Source organism: Cyanidioschyzon merolae, chromosome 19, assembly GCF_000091205.1.
Source record: "Cyanidioschyzon merolae strain 10D DNA, chromosome 19, complete genome".
Classification (NCBI taxonomy): domain Eukaryota; phylum Rhodophyta; class Bangiophyceae; order Cyanidiales; family Cyanidiaceae; genus Cyanidioschyzon; species Cyanidioschyzon merolae.
Genome location: NC_010145.1, coordinates 632583 through 653470, shown reverse-complemented (window position 1 = coordinate 653470; position 20888 = coordinate 632583). Strand labels below are relative to the sequence as shown.

Here is a 20888-nt window from a genome sequence, read left to right as displayed (position 1 = left end):
CCTCGTCGATATCGTTCGTGGCTAGGCGCAAGTCAGCGTCGGGCGAAGTGATTTGTGGTCGCTGCTCGTGCTGGCTGGTGCGGACGGCATCAAAGTCGCAGCCTGTAGTCGCCGTTCACAGGCGAAAGCATACAGGATACCGGCTCGAACGGGGACTCGACTGCGACGCTGAGCGATTAGGGTGGAGCGTGGCCTCGTGAACTCGGGGAGTACGCGTTGTCCCATGTGAGAAAAGGCCGCTGGACTCGAGCGATCCCCAAACGGGGGAATGCGGCGCTGCGCATCCGAAGCAGACCCTATGCGCTTCGCTAACATCTGAACGCAATCCTCGTTGTCGAAGGAACACCGATACAACTGGAGTCTCTGGGCATGATGCGTCACTTGGGAAACGCGTGCAAACAAGTGCTTTAGAAGGTATGACCTGCTGAAATCGTTGACGCGCGGACTTGTCTCCAGCCGCCTGCTCGCAGCACGCCGGTGTGTGTACAGCAACGCTGCGTTGCACGCTCAAGGATGTTCGCTGTGTGAGCGCGAGCGCCGGTGACGGCCCGTGGTGAGCACAGCGAATATTGTTGTCGTCAAGGACGCCAGTAACACTGTTCACACCAGCGCGCATGCCTTTCGTTCTTGTGCTTGCGTGTCAAGCCGAATGTCGGCAGAGGCCAACCTCCAGGTGCGAACTGACAACAGGCATCGTGGGCGGCATATCCGGGTTCAAGCGTACGGTCCACAAGAAGCCAGGCGCACTCGGGATCATGCTTGCATTCCCGGTGATCAGGACGATGACAACCAGCCCTGAGAAAGCACACGCCAAGTCATGCCGCGCACAAGGTTTCGAATTTCTCCTTCATTGGCGAGAACGTCCATATTCTCCTCAAGTGCCGCTTCCGCTTCGATCATTTCATGAACCTTGCTCGTGCTTTCATCTTCTTTGATTTCATCTTCACCTGTATCCAGCACAATGTCGTTCTCTTCTTGCGGCCCGCTTCCAAGGCCGAACATCCTCTTCTTCTTGGGGAATACCCACAAGTCGGGTTGCCATCCGTCATTCCCGGAGCGTTGCGCCCAGGCTTCGATGCTGCGCTTATATCCGCGCTTGAGATGGGGCTCAATGTAGGCTCCAACTCGAAACTGGAACTCCAGCTCAACGACCGAGGGATCCACCCGCAGCAGTCCATGCTTGTTCAAGAGCACCTGGACTCCAGCGTGGGCGTACGCTGCGCCCCCGCAGGCGAACCATCCACCGAGGCCCGTGAACGGCAGCCGTGCCACAACATCGGCAGCATTCGTCACACGGAAATGAATGGGCACCAAATAGTCCAGCAGTCGCGCAAAATGGAGGTCGCCTACTCGTGGTGAGCCAAAGGTCGTCAACATCAACGAGTCTTGACCAAGCTGCAGGTGAATGGCGAGATGCAGCGCAGCGAGGTTCGCGAGTGCCCCGCCCAACGAGTGACCAGAGATGAGCACCGGCCGGGGATTCCTTTGATAGCGCTGGGTCAGCGCTCGCTCAAGCGCTTCACACAACGTGAGGTAGCTGGCAAGGAAACCCTCGTGCACCCGCGGTCGGTCGGAGCGAGCGCGAAATCGAAGGTACCGCTCTAGTCGCAGTGCCGTATCGGAGATGTGCATTACTGGACTCCAGCGGGCATCTTTTCGATTGTAGTACTTTCCGCAACGGAGCAGGTACTGATAGAGAGCGTGATCCATATCCCCGTTCGGGAAGCGCAGAGGCACCAGACGAGTCTGCATATCTGTTTGGAGGTTGCGGCGGGAACGAGTCCCGCGGAACGAAAGAACGATGCGATCGTCGGCCTCCAGGATGTATCCCAGCGTATCGGTGGCGGCGTCGTAGAAGAGTTCAAGCGAGTCGCGCCAGAAACGTTGCGACTGGATGAAACGCCCAGAGCACCTTGCAGGATCTAGAACGTAGGCGAGCCACGATAGGTTGAACTGCTCCACCATGGTCTCGACAGAGAACACGTAGCGTCGCAACACGGGTATACGGGTTGCTAATGCGCCCGCAGTACCAGAGTCTCTCGAGGGCGTATCCCCGTTGGGCTTCCAGAGTCCTGCTTGAGCCCGATGCAACTGGTTTTCGTTGGTGCTCGCCATGGTGGCATCATTCGTCGTCAGCGTATCCAATGAAGTTCCGGCAACGGGCTTTGAAGAACCCACCGGTGCCATGATGTTCGGTGCCTGTACTTGAGCCTCGATCGGACACGAGACCGGGTATGCGTCGCAGCGCGTCACGCCTTGTCCAGTTGGCAACGAAGCGATCGACGGCGGTGCATCTACGGTACCGTGGGAGGTTTGGCGTGGACCCCAGCGGAAGAACGGTCGCGGCTCATCGCGACAACACAGATAATTAGACAGAACGTCTTTGCGGCTCGTAGCGAGGCAACAGACGATTTTCGCGAACAGTGCGGGTGTCTCCGGAGGCAAGTAAATCAGTACATTGCAAATCATTATCGCGATGGTGATGGAATTCAGAATAAAGTACAGAGAGGACGAAAAGAGCGGATTGAAGTAAACAGAGGCAAGAAAGCGTTCTACTCGACTGTTGTCGGTGTAGAAGGATGGAAGCCGATCATATGAGAGCATGATGTAGTAGTAAGCGATACTGAAACTCATAGGACAAATGGAAACAATAAGGATTAAGAGTATCCATAAAACAAAATACGCCAAGCCGGTGGTGTAGAGAAAGAGCCGGAATCCGAGTTGTCGCGCCCGCGACGTGGTGTACGGCTCTGTGTTCAAACAGCGCCAGGTGCGGCGGATCTCGTACAGGACCGCAACGAGCGCGTAGAGCTCACACAACGTAAGCACCGCAACGATGCTGAGTGCTTTCCGAGCCCAGAGACCTGTTGCGCGTCCCGCACGAGCTAGAGCGATGAGCGACAGCAACGGCAAGCGTGACGGCATCACACGACCAACGAAAAACAGTACAAAGCTGAGCGCCAGGAGTGTGCAAACGAGAACAAGTTTGGGACCCAAGAAGATCAGCCAGTTAAGAGGCAGCGTTTCGCGAATTCGGTAAAGGTGGCAGACAACAAGCATGAAACCAATGGTACCGATGTAAAACGCAGAGTTGCCTACTAACTGGAACGCGACAACTACTCGCGGCACACGGGTTGTCAGTCGACCCTTATCAGCGAGTCGGAGCAGAGCAGTCAACGGCTCAGTTTGCCAGAAGAGCACCAGCGTCATCGCAGCGATGACGTACTGGATGCGTGTGCGTTCCCGTGCCGGCACCAGGGCGACTCGCGCGTAGAAGAACAGGTAAAGCAGAAGGGATATTGCAGATTCGGTCATGCTGCCAATTGTTGCCACATAGAGAAACGTTGTTGAATAAAGAAAGTAATCGGAGTTCACCGCGCGCGTGTAAATAATGACAGCAATCACGAGCGCTACCGCTACAAAGATGAGCCCCCAAAGCGTGATGACTACAAAATTCAGCTGCGAAGGGCGGAATACCTCGTACTTGTGCCGCGGAAACGAAATACGACTCGCGTAGATATCCCGGATTTCTCGGATCCATTGCTTGGTGTCCGTACGGGAAAATGTCTCGCTCGGTGCAGCCGGTGCTTTATTTCTGGGATAAGCATCGTCGACAGCATCAGCGTCGACACGTCGAAAGCGATGTTGGCGCCACACTTTTCTCGTGGGGGTACGCGCATGCTTTGGTCGCGCGCCGTGCGCAGCTGGCGAGGAACGTCCGTCCACAACCGGGTGCTTGTCGAGAGACGGCCCCCGTCCATCCTTCGTCGCTTTCTGCGCAGCACGAAACGTTGGAAAACGCGCGGCATCACTTGGCTTTTGGGGCAGGTCATGTGGCCCCGAGCATGTCCCTTTGGTTGACACATCGTGCCCAGGTGCGATGCCTCCAGCTAGCGCCTCATCACCACGTATCTTCTGTACGGAAGAATGACGTAGCTTCGGTTCTAGGCCGCTCTCCAGCCGAGTCAGGAATAGGTTTCCTCCATCGACAAGCTCGTCTTGTTCAGAGAGGCTCGTTTCGCGTACCGGGTTCACGGAGATCCAACACGTAATGAAGAAGAGCGCGCGGTCAACCGCGCCAAAAAAACTACGGATTTTCCTCACGAGAAACTTGCCTACCGCCACCATAAATGAAGATTCTCGCACCAGACCAGGAAAACTTTTCAAGACGCCCTCGTGAAGCGCTCGCTGGCACCGAGCTCCTCCTCAACGCCTCGAAGCGCCCAGCTCGGGCCTGTCCCGCACACGCTCAAGCAGTACTGCCTGTGCCCAGCAGAACTGAGAATACGAGAGAGGGGCAAACGTTCTCGTCCCAATATGCTCAGTGGGCGATCATGACGGAATCAACCATGAAACACATAGAACGCTCCTAAACGCGTCCACGTAGCAGTTGCAGCTGCCGCGACTGCATCCAGTGGAACAGGTTCCGTTGCAGAGGCGTGCACCCTAGAAGCAGCGAATCCGCACACGTGGCAGCGGCGGTGGCGCTATCGGCGGCGGACGCTCCACGCGACGTTGTGCCCGGAGATTTTTGGGCGCCGCGCGGCCGCCACGGTGAACATCCTTAGAATTTCAACTCAATTTCATTCCAATTTCGCGGTGTAGAATCGAATGCTAGTTCGCGAGGCATAGCAGGGATCGACATCGCTCTGCGATACACCGCATAGATCGAAGACGAATTGGATGTCGGATATGTATTCTTTTCTGAACAGTGTAAGCAGGACTGCATTCGTACTTTAGGCCAGTCGTACTGCGGTACGCAGATGGCAAAGCAATACGGAAAGAAAGGGGTATGTGCATGCTGCGCCAAAAACCGGAATGCTTGGAACGTGTTTGCGGTCAATGGGAGATGGCGATCTGTTGATCACCTTTTACGAAAAGCAAAAGCATGACACGTTCTGTTACAGGAACCGCTTCACAAGACCAAGACGGGAAGCGGGATCAAGGTCTCGCAATGCGCACCCGCTGCGGGCACGCTGCGAGCTCTCATGCAACGGTTGTACCACACTCGCACCGCACGAGAACGTGGGCGAATGGAGCATGGCTGGCGCAAATGACTCTCCTGGGTGCAGATCTCCCGCAACTAAAGCCGAAGCATCCAACCGATTGTCTGTGCATCTGCAAAACAAAGAGATACTACTCGCGATGAACAGGAGCTTTCCATGGACTGCGGACCTACCACGCTATTGTACAAACATTACGGATTCACGGAGACTCTCAAGGACAGGTAGCGACACCCGTAATCGAGACAGTCGCGTTACTCCATCGTTACCGCGCTTCGATGACCTTTCCCTGGATACCGCTCGGAGCTGATAAACGTACCCGCCCATTCTCTCCCGGTACTTCTTTTACGGGGCTCTCCTGCCAACCAGTGGAGCGCGCTCTTAAAGTCTACATCATCGTATCCGCATGATGTACTCATGCTCATGGAGCTCCACCACCAGTCTCGTTGATTCACGGTTCACAAACGCAAGAAGCGTACGCCGCACCCAGACTCGTGAGGCAGCTACCGTGGCGCCTCGCCTAGCCCGCCTACGATCGCATGCGGCAACCTGAGCGCTTACCGCTGACCGACCGTGGCCGTTCAAGACGATCGTCTATGCGAACGTCCCGTGTAGCCGCTAGTGTGCTAGGCGCGGAAAAGTGACGATAATTGTTCTAAGATTTCTAAAAGGTGTGTCATGTTACCGAAAGTGCACAGGTGCTCGTTCTCTATCGTGAGCACGCTGAGCTTTGCTTGTAGACGGCGCACGAGCAGCAGCAGCAGCACAAGGCAGACTCCAAAGAGGGCGTCGATCAATCGCCGCCCCAGCGCTAGCTTATGCATTTCTGATCCTCAATTTAACGAGCGAAAAGATGGTCTCAACTTGCCGCGAGAGACAGAGGGTCATCTGCACGCAGTCGGAGAACGCGTGGAGGCTGCGCACTGCCGGCTTACCTGCAAGCGTGCGGCTCTTGCTCGGAGCACGCCCACCAGCCTCGAGTATCGCATACCCGCGCCGAGTGCAGGGTCCGTTCGTAGAAATGTTGCAGCTGAACCGCACGAGCACTACATGCGTATGGCTCTTGCGCTCGCCGAGGAGGCATACACGAACAATGAGGTGCCAGTTGGTGCTCTTTTGGTTGTGCGAAATGGACCAGAAACTGACGCACCGGACGTGATTCTGGCACGCGGTCGGAATCGTATTGAGGAGTGCTGTGATGCCACAGCACACGCTGAGATCGAATGTTTACGGGCGGCATCGGCACGGCTCCGATCATGGCGACTGAACCGCGCTGGCAGTCGAGATCATCCCGTTCCGTATCATGTGACGCTCTACTGTACTCTAGAGCCGTGCGCTATGTGTCTCAGCGCCATGCAATTGGCGCGAGTAACGCGACTGGTCTATGGAGCACCAGGTCTGCGGTTAGGTGCTATTGAATCGTATGTTCCACTATTGACGGTAGCACCACCGCATCCGTTCCATCGTTTCTCGGAGATCATTCCCGGGGTGTTGGCGAACGAATCCGCATCATTACTTCGGCGATTCTTTCGCGAGCGACGAAAGTGCACAGAATCAATAGAGCCCACAGCACTGCGAGCGGTTCGTGAGGAGCGTAGCCCAGGAGTCGGCGCGTTGGCGGACGACTCTTGGGGTGTGCTGCCATCGCTCCCCTAGCGCTGGGCGAACTGGGCCCCTCGTCAGCGACCCGATGATGATCTGATAAGCCCCGATGATGCCCAATGCAATGTGTTCGCTTGACCGACCTCCATGATTATCCGACACTCATTTGCTAGCCAGGATGTCGGAGTCGCATGCTCGATCGCGAATACAGGCCTCAGTCGCGCGGGCACTCTGAGGCTGAGCTTCACCAAATCAGCATTTGGCCTGCCTGCCGCTACCGTATAGGCTACTCGGCCTCCGATTTGCTTTATTTGAAGGTGTGAGTCTCATGAATGTGAACAGACGCCCGCGTAGACACGCAAATGCGATCAATGACCAGGTTGGGGACAGTCGTCCGCAAAGGTAAGCTCCCGCGCACTCGGGACCCCAGTGCAGTATTTTGGTTAAGAACCAACGCGAGATCTATCCTGCGACCTTGCAGGTGCCAAGCCTACCGGCCGATTCGCGTCAAACTCCTGCAGTGCTCCGCTCGATGTCTTGGAACGCATCCTGAACAAATCCACGAACAGTACTGTTTCATTGACGCGACTGTCCTGCGTTCCAGAGTCGAAGCGAGCGCAGATGAATGTTCGATGAAAAGCGAACACTCAAGTGCGTATTCTGTTCCCGTCTTTGAGGTTTGTACGAAGCTGCTTTTTAGGTGTACAGCCTCGGCGTTCAAAGTGCAGCAACAAAGGGTCACGGATGTATGTATCGTGTTCGAGGATGCTTGGTTGTGGTTTCGGAGCGGCGCGTTAGGCGCCTTGCACGCGGAATTCGCGACGTCATCGTAATCAAGACGATTCACAAAGCCCTGGAACAGCGCTTCGTAAAATAACCGGTCTTGTTATCTAGTTCATACGTACGAGACCGGGCTCTTCGCCCTTGCTTCCGTGTAACACGCCCAATTCACGCATGCTTCGAGTTTTTGGTCTATCGGTTTCGATGCCATATGTTGATGCAGCAACTCGTGCCGCTGCGCGGACGACGAAAAGCACCCGGCAACATGTCTCGACGACCTCTGCACAAGCGCAAGCCGGACACACACTGAACGTGTCACGCCAAACAATCCGTGCTGTTCGAAAGCCAAATCCTCTGATCTGAGTGGCGATCAACGGAACGGCATGCTACAGCGGTAGAATGATACCTGGCACGGAACGCGACTGCAGAAGCACCCGTCGCCTATGTTTGCGTAGGAGCGGGTGCTGGACCCGGACTGGACTGATCACAGCGATCGACTCGGGTGGAGCGTCGACGGATCGACGTCTCTCGAATTGGTTACAAGCCTGGATTCTGCTGTCTGTAGTTGTGTCAGCATGGACGCCCTCGTACTCCACAACCTGTTTATCGAATGGAAGAGCGTGCGCTTGCGTGTGCAGGTTACGGAGCACTCGCCGAGGCGATCGCCCGGACGTGGCAAGTGGTGTTACGGTACGGCACCAGGCGCGTAAACGGGGGATAGCATCGAGGGCAGCTTTCTGTACCAGCCACGAGCACGTACCGATCGACGAGGCAAGCGTTCACGCACCGCACAGAGCAGCCCTCGGAGGACAAGGGCGACAAGCGCGAGAAGAAGGAGGAAGATTCTTGGATACTCGGTAACGTCCGACCGCAATCGCGTGTCACCGTTGCAAAGCGCGCACCGAGCTAGCGTACAACGAAGCTGAACACGGCAAGAGAAGCGTCGATCGCCAACTCCGTCTGGGTGTCAAATGCGTCGACAGCAGCCGGAACCCGCGAAATGGGAACCAGAACGCTACCACCAACATCCTTCGAGTGCTCACAAGGGAGCCATTTTGGAATGAAAGACCAGCGCACCTGACTCTGGAGACAGACGAGCGGTACCGGAAGCAGTCCCCGACAGCCATTGCCGCAGACTGTATCGATGCCATCGGGACGAGACCCAGTCCTGAGCGGATCCGCTTCTGGAAGTGAATCTGTCCAATTGTGCTCTAAATTGGGTATAATCTGTGCGCGGGAGTCTCAGCCAGCCACCGTAGGCAGGTCGTCGACCACCTTTCATTCATTTGCAAGAGGAGATCTTCTCCGCAAAGCTGGGCAACGTGCACCGCGTTTTGCTGTACTTAGGCCAGAAACGTTTCAGTTGTTGTTCTCGCTGCCATGCGGAGGCCCGGGTCCCGCTCCAACGCACCGCTGTGTTGGCTGACAAGCACCATAGGTGTGCCTTTTCGACGGTGCGCGGCCCCGTTTGCGTGTTCCGTTGGTATTGCGCGGTTTCCCGTTTGCCGTGGTGCCAGCGTGCGACTGCTCTCGCGTCCACGACGGTACCATATGAGCATATCACGAGAACCGTTCGAAAACGACGACCATTTATGGATTCGGCGCATCGACGGCAATAACGACGGTGAGTACAGAGGCGCCCTAGAGAACCTGTTTATTGAAGCGCTGCGCTCATACTATGAAGGCAACCCGGTTCTCACCGACGGCGAATTCAAGACTCTCCGTGACGAGTTGGAACATTTAGGTTCTAGTTCTCTTCGGTTAAATGACTTGGAGAAGGTTTGGATTCAAGCTGCGCAGCAACGCGACATGGACAGACGGCTCCTGAACGAGCTGCGTCTAAGTCCCGAAGAGCTCGACGGACTCAAGGCCAAGCTGGGAGCGAGTCGAACCAGCACCCTCGACATGCAAAGCATCCTCAAGTCTGATTCGTCGATGGACAAACGACTTATGTATCTGCTTTTCGGAGACGCAGTGGAGGATCGGTTCAAGCTGCTGCTTCTTTACGCGCCCGCCGTGCTGCTTTGCCTATCGAGTATCCTGGGTTTTGCGCTCCTTGATCTCATCTGTCTCGGCCATATTCAGCTAACGTTCGATGATCAGGTCGCCGTTCGAGCGTCTGTGCTCTTCGTGGTCATCGCTGTCGTAACTGCGTGGTTCAGCAACTACCTGACGCCACGAATGCTGAGCTATTTGGATTTGGGCTCTCCGGAGGTAGTCCGGGGACCCTGTCCTAATTGCGGAAACGATGTGACCTGTCTTTTCTCGAGCGCTTCGGATAGAAAGCGTGACGAGCGGCGCTGCAAACGCTGCGGCGCTATCGTCGGCTTCAATGTGGCGCAACGCAAGGTCTTTCTCGTAGCAAGACCGCAAGATCGCAAGAAGCTCAGTGCGCCGGACTAGGCCTCTGTGGGCGATGTCATCCAAGATATTGGACGCGGGCACCGTTGCATGAACCTGGACGGCATTCGGCACCTGGAGCATCACAACATGCTTTGGCGGTTACGAGTCGCGAGCGGGCAGTGCAGTTGAGTGCAGTGCAGTGCGCCATTACCCGCAAAAGGTAGGGATGCGGCTCGTATGAATCTATGGGTGCTTGATTTTTACGATAGAGAACGGTTACCCAGTAGATTTAAAGAATTGTGCGGAGGAGATGCATGCGAGCCGTAGCTCTACTTAGTGCATGCAAGTCTGTGTGTATGCGGCAGTCTGCCGAGACACTTGTAAAGAATATGCATTCGATAAGCAGTTGCGCGTATGGGAATCGACGAGCTGGGCCGATTCCGTTCTAGTCTTGGGTCTGGCGTATTCGTTGCGTGTTGCGGCAATGCCCTACATCCAATTTAGAGCACAATTGGACAGATTCACTTCCAGAAGCGGATCCGCTCAGGACTGGGTCTCGTCCCGATGGCATCGATACAGTCTGCGGCAATGGCTGTCGGGGACTGCTTCCGGTACCGCTCGTCTGTCTCCAGAGTCAGGTGCGCAGGTCTTTCATTCCAAAATGGCTCCCTTGTGAGCACTCGAAGGATGTTGGTGGTAGCGTTCTGGTTCCGGTTTCGCGGGTTCCGGCTGCTGTCGACGCATTTGACACCCAGACGGAGTTGGCGATCGACGCTTCTCTTGCCGTGTTCAGCTTCGTTGTACGCTAGCTCGGTGCGCGCTTTGCAACGGTGACACGCGATTGCGGTCGGACGTTACCGAACATCCAAGAATCTTCCTCCTTCTTCTCGCGCTTGTCGCCCTTGTCCTCCGAGGGCTGCTCTGTGCGGTGCGTGAACGCTTGCCTCGTCGATCGGTACGTGCTCGTGGCTGGTACAGAAAGCTGCCCTCGGTGCTATCCCCCGTTTACGCGCCTGGTGCCGTACCGTAACACCACTTGCCACGTCCGGGCGATCGCCTCGGCGAGTGCTCCGTAACCTGCACACGCAAGCGCACGCTCTTCCATTCGATAAACAGGTTGTGGAGTACGAGGGCGTCCATGCTGACACACCTACAGACTGCAGAATCCAGGCTTGTAACCAATTCGAGAGACGTCGATCCGTCGACGCTCCACCCGAGTCGATCGCTGTGATCAGTCCAGTCCGGGTCCAGCACCCGCTCCTACGCAAACATAGGCGACGGGTGCTTCTGCAGTCGCGTTCCGTGCCAGGTATCATTCTACCGCTGTGGCATGCCGTTCCGTTGATCGCCACTCAGATCAGAGGATTTGGCTTTCGAACAGCACGGATTGTTTGGCGTGACACGTTCAGTGTGTGTCCGGCTTGCGCTTGTGCAGAGGTCGTCGAGACATGTTGCCGGGTGCTTTTCGTCGTCCGCGCAGCGGCACGAGTTGCTGCATCAACATATGGCATCGAAACCGATAGACCAAAAACTCGAAGCATGCGTGAATTGGGCGTGTTACACGGAAGCAAGGGCGAAGAGCCCGGTCTCGTACGTATGAACTAGATAACAAGACCGGTTATTTTACGAAGCGCTGTTCCAGGGCTTTGTGAATCGTCTTGATTACGATGACGTCGCGAATTCCGCGTGCAAGGCGCCTAACGCGCCGCTCCGAAACCACAACCAAGCATCCTCGAAAACGATACATACATCCGTGACCCTTTGTTGCTGCACTTTGAACGCCGAGGCTGTACACCTAAAAAGCAACTTCGTACAAACCTCAAAGACGGGAACAGAATACGCACTTGAGTGTTCGCTTTTCATCAGTCATAGATGTAGCGGCGCGACAAGCGCCCACGCCAAGCGTTGCTCCAGGCTTGTCGCCGGATCGAACCGCCGAGCGCGACGTGACGACCATGCTGGGCCTCGTTGGGTACAGGAGCAACTGCCAAGGATCTACTTCTTTTGGCTAAATATCGGTAGCATTCGCGCATCCGCATATCCCGTGAGACGTGTCGATTCCACAACCACAGCGATGGAGGCGAGCATTCGAGCCCGCCGTTTCCTGCCAACGGAGAGCAGGTGCCGGATGCGGTTGCGCCAACACGTCCAGATCCGAAGCCAAGTGCGCTGGCAGCAGCAGGCACGGCTCTCGACAGAAACGGGTCCAGCGTGAGGCAGTGTCCGGAAAACCTTTGTAGAACAAAGACATATCAATCCGCAGGAGGGTGCTCGTTGTGCGGATAGCAGCGCGAGCATCCAGCAACAAGCATACAGGCTCAAGTTTGACACTGGTCGTAGATGGACTGCGCATGGCGAGAGAGCGTGCAGTTGACGGCAGCAGGCAGTCGCTCGAGCGCCACCTAGAAGCACGAGCCGTTTTGTACAAGAAACATGCATCTTCGGCAAGCACGCTATCACTGCCGCCACGAATGAGCGCTCATATCCTTGCAGCACGAGTCACTTTGGACGAACCGGAAGCGTCTACTGGAGCCACGCAACGGCCGCTGTCACGAATGAGCTTTCAGTTCCAGGGTACTAGCCTTGCTTTTGGAAAGACGAGGCACAGCTGCTGGCCCAAGAGCAACGCCTGCAACCGAGCACGTGAACAGTCCAGGCTGCTTACGAGGTTCTCTATCCAGCGGCAGTTTCTTGCTCGAGGCGCTCTCGTTTTCGCGCTGAAACCGGAAGCGGCTTTGGAGCAGCCGAACCCGGCACCACCAAAGACGGCGACTCGCGCTAACAAGACAGCCACATCAAGTGATGCAGCACCAGCAGCACCAGGAGCGCCCCTGCGTACAGCGCTCTTGCGACGAGCACGCATCGCCAGTCTGAGTCTCATTCCGCGTCTCTTGCTGCAGCGGGAAAAAGCCCCCAACAAACCGCATCATCCTTGGCAAAGCTACGCAGATGATCCGGTGTTAATGGCCCTGCACCAACGACGAGCACACGGCTCGCGACCCGGACAACGCCACGATCCCTACCGCATTGGACTTGTCATCGAAGGTGGTGGTATGCGCGGGAGTATTGCCGCTGGGATGTGTGCTGCGTTGGGATACCTCGGGTTCGCGGACGCTTTTGATGTGATCTTCGGCTCATCCGCCGGGGCTATCTGCGGTGCCTACGTCGTTGCGCGGCAGCTACCAGGTTATGGACCGTCTGTCTACTTTGAGGATATTGCGAACGATCGTTTCATCAATAAGCGAGCGCTCTGGCAACCGTTACGTTCGTCAAGCCGGACGCGACCGGTGCTCGATCTCGACTTTCTTCTCGATGAAGTAATGGTTCATATCAAACCATTAGACTGGAACAAGTTCGCCCAAAACAATGCGGTGCAGCCGCTCCGACCGGTGGCGAGCAGCCTCACGCACGCACGTAGTGTAGCGTTCGACGGGTTCCGTACCTACGCGGAGCTGCGCGAGTGCCTCAGGGCGAGCGCGCGGGTTCCAGGCATCGCGGGGCCGCTCGTTCCCATTGGTGACGATATCTACGCGGACGGGATTCTTTTCGAAGCAATCCCCTTTCGAAGCGCTCTTGCGGATGGATGTACGCATTTATTGGTATTGCGAACGCGCCCGGTGGGTACGCGTGTTCCGCGGATCGCCGGCTTCTACGAACGTATGATAGCTGCACCCGAATTGGAGGCATTTCCGCACGTCCGTGACTATATCGTTCGGGGAGGCCATTTCAAACAGTATTTGGAAGATATTCGCATCTTAGAAGACAGGAAAAGCGCTCGCCACGTCCATGTTCGGAGCATCTTGAAAGAACGCTGGTGCTCGGCGCTGCCGGAGCAGGCCTCGATTCTGGCGATCGCTCCACCGCGTGGAGATCCCGAAATAAGCCAGCTGGAAACCAGACCTGAGGTGATTTTCGAGGCTACGCGTTACGGGTTTGGGCTTGCATACGAGATGCTGGTAGCACCGTATCAACGCCCGGCTGGTGATGGCGCTCGCTTCGCAGCAAGAGTGTTCAGCGACGAGAAACTGGACGAAATTCTCCGCGCTCGCGAAACTGCACTGAAATATCGACGCAGTGTGCGGCGGAATGCACTGGCGTTATCGAGGCTGCGGCGTACCTCGTTCCTGCAACGCTTTCAGAAAAGCTCACGTTCAGATCCGTTTCTGATACCATCGAACCCGCATTTCACGACCGATGCGTACCTGTCGAGCCTGAAAACCGCACGCCAGGCACCGGAGCGGTCGAGCGTGCAGGAGCCTGCTGCAGACCCTGCTACCTCCAGGCCTGATCAGCGGATAGCACCGGCTCTGGCGGGAGACGCGGCGACAAGCGCTGGTGCGTTGGATCGGTTGCATCAACCGAATGTCACGGAGCTAGCTGCAGACAACGAGGCCCGTCACCGCAGGGGCTTTCTCTTTCTGCCCAGATTCACCGGACTACGCCTTGTCCAGAGGCAATCACGGTAGATGGTTTGGTACGGACGTGGATTTTGGTGCTAGCTGGCTTCAAGCGCCAGCACTGCAGCATTGTACAAAACGTTCAGTGCAGTCCAGTGCGGTGAGTTGCGAGGGAACTGATTTCTCGGGCTCTCGCAGACCACGGGATGGTTGGTTTTCATCGGTGGGCGTGCTTCTTCACGTGTAAACGAGTGTCGCTGCGTGCAGACACGCTGCAGGCGACAAAAGGCCGCGTTCCATACCCGAGCGTGAAAAGCTCCATGCTTTCGCTGTCACCAGTTGTACAGCAGAGCGCTTTACCACATGCACCGTCCCTAGTACACATTCACACAGGTCGGGCGCCTTTGCTGGTGCTCGATCCTCGGATATGCTGCTGCAGCGGCTTGGTCGAGTGGTGCCGCCTTCAGTGTCGTCTGGTGCGCGTCTACAGTGGCGCGCTGGGCGTTCGCAACACACGACGTCGTTTTCACGGATTCGGAAAGAGGACAGCCCATGGGGCATCGTTCAGCATAGTTTCTCGGACTAGCGTTTGTGAGCGACGCGAACCATGAGCATCACGAGTTTTGGACGAGACGTCAACTCGTATGGTCTAATGCAGGTGCGCTTGGTGCCGGTCGCTGTTGCCGTTTGCGCAGCGCCACCGCTGACTCCCTAGCGAGCGTTCTGCAGCCGTCGGAGGAAACGCCACTGAACGTTTTTCTCTAGTTCCTGCACTCGTCTGGCCACTTGTTGCGTATGGTGAAGCCGTTGTTCTAGCTCTGGATCTACAGCGTTGACACAGGCGGCTCCGATTTCTCCGCGCTTCCTACCGTACTGGGCAAGGCCGCGTACATACGCCTGTAACGCTGCCGGATCCTTCGCCTGCAATACCTGGTTCACGTCCAGGATTTCGGGCATGTTCGCTTCCCCGAGTTGGGCCTCGAGGCGTCGGAGGATTTCCGACTCATCGTACCAGATCGTGCAGCCGCCCTCAGTGGTCAAGGCTCGGTTCTGGCATTTGCCCTTGGCGCGTTTGCGGCACGAGCTGTGAAACCAGACGCGTTCAGGGACAGTACTCACGAGCGATATCGCGAGACCTAGACGATCCGCGCGACCGACGCGTCCAATGCGATGCAGGTAGTTTTCAACCTCATCGGGTAGCGTCATACTAATGAGGAACGGTAAACCGCTGATATCAATACCTCGGGCGGCAACGTCCGTGCAGATCAGGATGCGCACTTGGCCTTCTTTGAATGCAGTGAAATGCTGCCGCCGTTGCTGGTCAGCGAGTCCAGCATGCAGCGTTGCAGTCGCTCCTCGGATCGCTGCGTGCTGCTCCAGGAACTGCTGCAGCAAGTCACAGTCGAGTTGCGTGCGACAGAAGATCATCACCTGGTCCATCTGGAAGACCTCTAAAAGTCGCAGGCATAGAATAGGTTTCGCAAGTTTGATCCTCTGCGATAATGAGGCCGTTTCCGCATCGCGATAGTCCACACCAACATGAACCGCATCCGTGGCTGGAAGCGATGCTGCTGGTGCTGGTGCTATCCCCTCCTCCTCCTGTACCAGCTGGAGGGCAGTCCCCGGGTCGATACGCACCACCAGGTGATCCACCGTGGATGGAACGGTCTCTGGGCCGCGTACATCGACCCAGGTGGCGTGCTCCTGGATTCGATCACTGAGCTGACGGACCCGTGGTGCGTTCACGGTCGCCGAAAACATGATGATCTGGAGCCGATGCCGCCGACCCTGACGAGGAATCATGCCCAGCAACTGCATAATCTGGGAACCGCATCCCATTGTCAACAACCCGTCTACCTCATCAAGGGCAAGAAAGCGCACTGCCCGTACATCTAGTTGTTTGGTACGTATCGCATCAAACAGGCGCCCCGGTGTACAGGTTGCAATATCGATTCGCGACTGGGGAGCGCCGAGTGCCTCGTTTTGGCTCGCGGAGCCGCCTGTGAACAAGACGCACTGTACTTTCTCTGATGACGACGTCTGGTCCTCGTCGAGGAAGCGGCTAAAGCGGTGCAGCTCCTGATGCACTTGGAGTGCCAGCTCTCGCGTTGGCTCCAGGATCAGCATCAACGGTGCATTCGAGGGTCGGTGCGTGCCTTGCAAGTCAACAGCGCCTTCTCGTTCAGGCGTCGTTCGTTCTTGTGGACCTGCGGAGCCGACTTCTCGGAAGCCAGCTCCAGGCAAATAGCTCGTGTCGCTGAAGATGACGCGCACTTGACTGTTCTTCAAGTAAACATGCGGGTATAGTGCACGATCGCCCAGAGTTTTGCGGTTAATGCTGAACGCACGACCGAGCGGCTCACCATTTTTTGAGAACCAAATCTCACCGTTTTCCCAGTCGAGTGCCACACCGACAACATCGTTCTTTCCGAATGCCCCCCCGTAGGACTCGAATTTTCCGCAATGAGACTTCTTGGCAGTGCCCCCGAATCCGTACGACAAGTCGTCCTCGCCGAGCGCAAGCGTCGAACAAGCAGCGCTCCAACCGACCCGACAAAGTCCATCACCAAGGACCTGCACTTCATAGTACCATTTGCCCCGTGCCGATGGTAGCATGCCAAAGGCCGCCCGACCGCCACTCCATTGGTGGAGCTCTGTGGAAGCGCACAGCAAGCCGCTCGCGTCCAGGATCAGGTGCGGTGCGCGATCAAGCGCGCTCATCTTCCATCTGTCAGGGTTCGAGGAGGCTCCCGATCGCGATTGATCGGCAGCTGAAGTATAGTTTAGTGTCTCGTGAACGATCTGGAGCGTTGGCAAACAGAAAGCGCCCGTCTTTCCGGAGCCGGTCGGAGCGGCGACGCAAACATCACCACCGCCGAGGATCAGCGGAATCGCCTCCGATTGAACAGGTGTCGGGAAAACCCAACCCATATCGTCGATAGCTTGAATGAGCTCGGGCATGAGCCCGAGTTCAGCAAAAGCAGCCGCCATCTCGGGTCACTACCTCCGTCAGCGGGTACTCGGGCGTCGTGGACCCCAACGCCACACCACGGTGGTGCAGCGTGCGACGCTGTTACTCCTGGAGGGATTGCGTTCAGGTGCACCAGACACGCGAACTGGCCCCAGTTATCGCGTCGAGAGCGTTCCACAGAGAAGAACTTTATGTTCACGACCACAACGTCTCTGTGAACTGCCTCGCGACGGTGCAGTCTCAGGCACCAGACGTGTTCCGTGGAAATGAACGCCGAGGGCGGACGGCCGCCGCCGCCGCCGCCACACTGCCTCAGCCACTGCCCTGAGGACTTTCGTGGGGCTCGCACGACACCGTTCGTGTCGACAGCGGCACCAACGAAAACGAGTCTCAGTCTGGACGTGTGCCTGGTACCGCAATCGTTCGTTCAGTACGGTTCTCCGTCGCAGAACAGCATTGCTGGCGCGTTCAACAGGGACGGCAAACAGGTGCGGCGGCGGCGGTAGCGGCTTTCCGGAAACGCGGCCTCGGCGTTCATCGGCTCGCTTCGTTTCTGCTTCAAAATGCAAAGGTTGGACGATTTGCGAGCCAGAGCGGCACGAAGACTACTGAGCAATTCGAAAATCAACCATAGAATACCTGCATAGAGGCTTCAGCGTTCCGGACTGGTGCAAAAGCCAGCTTGTACGCACCGCTGGCGGCACCAGACTCTCCGCGCAGCTGCTGCCGAGTGCGTCGCTGGTGTGCGATAGGCCTGCGTCAGCCCGTAAGGCCGAACGGACTCGAGTCTGTACGGTTCTGCTCGTACTTTGAAAGACAGACGCCGCTTTTGATGCTCTGTACGGTCTATGCGTCGAGCGTCTGTCTACGGCGCCTCGGACGGACACCAACCTATCGCTGTTCGTAGGTGGCATGGAGCAATCATGGCGTCGCGTGGCATCCAGGTGCGACTGCATACCCAAAGACTGGACGCGATTCATAGTCTTCCGGATGCTTTTCGACTGAGCTGCTTTACCGGCCCCAGTCCGGATGGAAGACGATTTTATGGGGTGGATGCGGGTCACCGTTTTCTCAACGGTGAAATCGCTCCGTGTATCCTAGAGTTTGAGCGCGATGGAGATTTCATGCGAGAGCGGCGCATCCTGCGCTGTCCGGTGGATTATTTTCCCGTATCAGCGTCGGGTCCAGGCAGGAGCACGGAAGAGACCGAGCAGGGTCCGGTTGCTGGCCTCGTCGAGGCCATCAATTACTTGACCTGTGGCGTGATGCCGTGCCTCGGTTTCGTCGTCGTGGCCTGCTGTGGAGATTTTTTGGAAGACGCTGGCTCTATCGTGATCTTTCGGCCTTATGCCAGCGAGCAATCATCCGGGGATTGTTTTCCAGTGAAGATTCGGACGGCGGCTTCGACTTGGTCGGCCTCAGTTTGCGCTGAAGCTCCGCTCTTGGTGTACGGCAGCAATGCACACACGGTGAATTTGCTAGAGTTTAGTCTCGCAGGTGCCGAAGGAACGCAGACATGTGCGTATGAGGCTGAGCGGGTGATGCCGGCAACGATGGCGCCAAACGACGCATCGTGCCTGCCGTACGTCGCCTCACAGATTCGTATTCGCTGCAGGGTGCTTGCACAGCATGCACACAACATTCCCTGTGTTTCATTCGGAGCGAAATGCTTTGCAGTGGATGATGCGCATGTTCGTATGGTCGCTTCGGTGTCTCTGGACTGCACGGCGCACTGGACTAGTGTTGTGCCTGGTGTGGAGCGGGATCCACCGCACGAGTCCCGTGGAAGCGTTCGATTTCGAGTTTCGCTGGGCACCGGCGGGATGCAGCGGGATGGTGGCTGGTTCATTGAACCCATACCGTGGTACTTTTGGCATGCCGGTGCAATCGTGCTCCTCTCTCCCGAGGCGGCTGCGAATACAAGGGTTGCAGCGTCGGTGCCGGCGTCGGCGTCGGAGGCGGCACCCAGCGAGCTCGTCGCCATCGACACCTGTTTGGATGCGTTTGAGCAGGCCCATATCGCCGCTGCCGTCGATGATGTTCACCAGGGGTTTCTAACAGAAAAGCCATTCGATGGGCACATTCGGGCGTATCAGGAAACAAGCGTCTGGCTTATTGGCACCGGCAGCGTTGTGTCCGTGTGGCGGATACGCCGGCACCCTAATGCAGTACATCCGGAGCGCATCGCGGCACTGGACCTTGCGCGCGATGTCCGAGTGCGTCAGGTCTCGCTCTTTGGAATACGCTACCACGCATTTAGCCCTGCATTGGGCATTCTTGTGGTTGGCATAGGCATGCTCTTGCCGCGTGATGGAGGTTTGCTCATCCTGGCCGTTGATCGCTGGTCTGGACGAGTTACCCGCTATTTATCGCACGACGCTGCAGCACACAATCAACGGGGCAGTCGCTCTGAATTGCAACGTCTGTACGATAGGATTCAAGCTCCGGTATGTGCGATATTTTTTGTGGACACTACACTGTACGTGCTTGATCGAAACCGTGAGCTTCACATGGTCACCTTCAAGCGATCCGCCGGACTGGTGTACCAAGCCACTTCTTGATAATGCCCAGCGCCAAAGTCGATTAGGGCGGCTTCTGTGATCTCGAGAAGATATGCGATTTGCATGACGCGTGACGCAGGCTACCTAGTAAGAGCACCGATACCACTGGGGAGAAGAGACGCGCTCGAAGGGTGATGCTCTTGTATAATCCTCGCGGTACGCGTTCGCGTTTCGCTGGCACTCGTGCCGCAAACAGGTTTCCATTTGGATTTTGACTACCATTCCTGCGCAAACGACGCCATCCTGTACTCGGAGCCGCATGCCGAGAACAATGTGTGCATCAACTATTGGTGATTGCGAGGCTGCATCGCGTTCGGCGTTCGGGTCGAAGCACACGATGCGTCGCTCGAGTCATCGCAGCGGTTGGTAGCGAAGCACGAGCCATGGTGTGCACGTTCGCGTGCACTGCAACGAGCACAACGAGTGGCGGTATTTTGGATGATAAGGGATCGACGATTCAAACCAGAACATCCGGATGCACGAATGTCGCCGTTTACCAGGAAAGAGACCGCGGTCCTCTTCCAGTTGCTTCTACGTTCCACAAGCCCCAGACCGGTCTTCTCGTTGCAAGTACAGGTTCGGTGTGGTAAACCCCGTGCCCTGCGTGCCGAGCATACCGCGCACCTAGCTACGAGACGGGACAGCCTCGCTATCTCCGTGCGGGCAATTGCTCGATTGCCCGCAATTTGCGATATCCAACGTGGAAGGAATTTTCTCTATCGGAAGATCTTTCATCTTGGAAAAACTCCGGCAGAGCAGGTGGCATTCGCCGTCGCGGGAGCACCCATCACGCCGCACTCCATCGACAGGTTTCTCTAATTGCCACAAACTTCTCTTCAGAGACAGCGGTTCGTTCGCGTGCTCCGCCGGGTACCGAGCCTGACGTGAGGGTGTGTCATACCACGTATAACGCCTGTGTGGACGCTGCACGGAATCAAGAACGCTTTACCAAAGCATTTTGTTTCCTGGCTCGGGTGACGCACACGAACGTACCAATAGCGCGTGCATAAGATGCATCTGCAACACTGCTCCAAGCGCTTAAACGCCACCGTCCTCCAGTGGTGGTGTCGCTGCATATTGGCGATGAGCTTTTGCGAATACTTGAAATGGAATCGTGGTTGCATTTTGTGGAATCACAGATTCAAGATACGCTCAGTGGAGCGAAACCTTTTCGCGATCATATGGGGTAAACGAATACCGACGTGCAGGCGCCGCCTGCCCGCCCCCGAAC

General features: G+C 56.7%; 6 protein-coding genes across 6 annotated transcripts, besides 2 other annotated features; 4 read left to right on the top strand and 2 right to left on the bottom strand.

The window, feature by feature from the left end:
- Nucleotides 1-774: 774 nt before the first annotated feature.
- CYME_CMS254C (similar to triacylglycerol lipase) lies at nucleotides 775-4128 on the bottom strand (the record flags this gene model as incomplete). Its single annotated transcript, XM_005538833.1, has 1 exon — nucleotides 775-4128. One exon carries the CDS (start codon nucleotides 4126-4128, stop codon nucleotides 775-777), a length of 3354 nt encoding a protein of 1117 aa, XP_005538890.1.
- Nucleotides 4129-5681: 1553 nt separating this feature from the next.
- On the top strand, nucleotides 5682-6659 carry CYME_CMS253C (similar to cytidine/deoxycytidylate deaminase family protein; the record flags this gene model as incomplete). The annotated part of the gene is made up of 1 exon (XM_005538832.1): nucleotides 5682-6659. The coding sequence occupies one exon, from the start codon at nucleotides 5682-5684 to the stop codon at nucleotides 6657-6659; it is 978 nt and encodes a 325-aa protein (XP_005538889.1).
- Nucleotides 6224-8496: a sequence feature (possible transcribed region).
- A 269-nt stretch (nucleotides 8497-8765) lies between these two features.
- Nucleotides 8766-9788, top strand: CYME_CMS251C (hypothetical protein, conserved; the record flags this gene model as incomplete). Its single annotated transcript, XM_005538831.1, has 1 exon — nucleotides 8766-9788. One exon carries the CDS (start codon nucleotides 8766-8768, stop codon nucleotides 9786-9788), a length of 1023 nt encoding a protein of 340 aa, XP_005538888.1.
- Nucleotides 9377-11188: a sequence feature (possible transcribed region).
- Nucleotides 11189-12079: 891 nt separating this feature from the next.
- On the top strand, nucleotides 12080-14194 carry CYME_CMS249C (hypothetical protein; the record flags this gene model as incomplete). Its single annotated transcript, XM_005538830.1, has 1 exon — nucleotides 12080-14194. One exon carries the CDS (start codon nucleotides 12080-12082, stop codon nucleotides 14192-14194), a length of 2115 nt encoding a protein of 704 aa, XP_005538887.1.
- A 642-nt stretch (nucleotides 14195-14836) lies between these two features.
- CYME_CMS248C (DEAD/H box protein) lies at nucleotides 14837-17116 on the bottom strand (the record flags this gene model as incomplete). The annotated part of the gene is made up of 1 exon (XM_005538829.1): nucleotides 14837-17116. One exon carries the CDS (start codon nucleotides 17114-17116, stop codon nucleotides 14837-14839), a length of 2280 nt encoding a protein of 759 aa, XP_005538886.1.
- Nucleotides 17117-17944: 828 nt separating this feature from the next.
- Nucleotides 17945-19657, top strand: CYME_CMS247C (hypothetical protein; the record flags this gene model as incomplete). Its single annotated transcript, XM_005538828.1, has 1 exon — nucleotides 17945-19657. The coding sequence occupies one exon, from the start codon at nucleotides 17945-17947 to the stop codon at nucleotides 19655-19657; it is 1713 nt and encodes a 570-aa protein (XP_005538885.1).
- Nucleotides 19658-20888: the final 1231 nt, after the last annotated feature.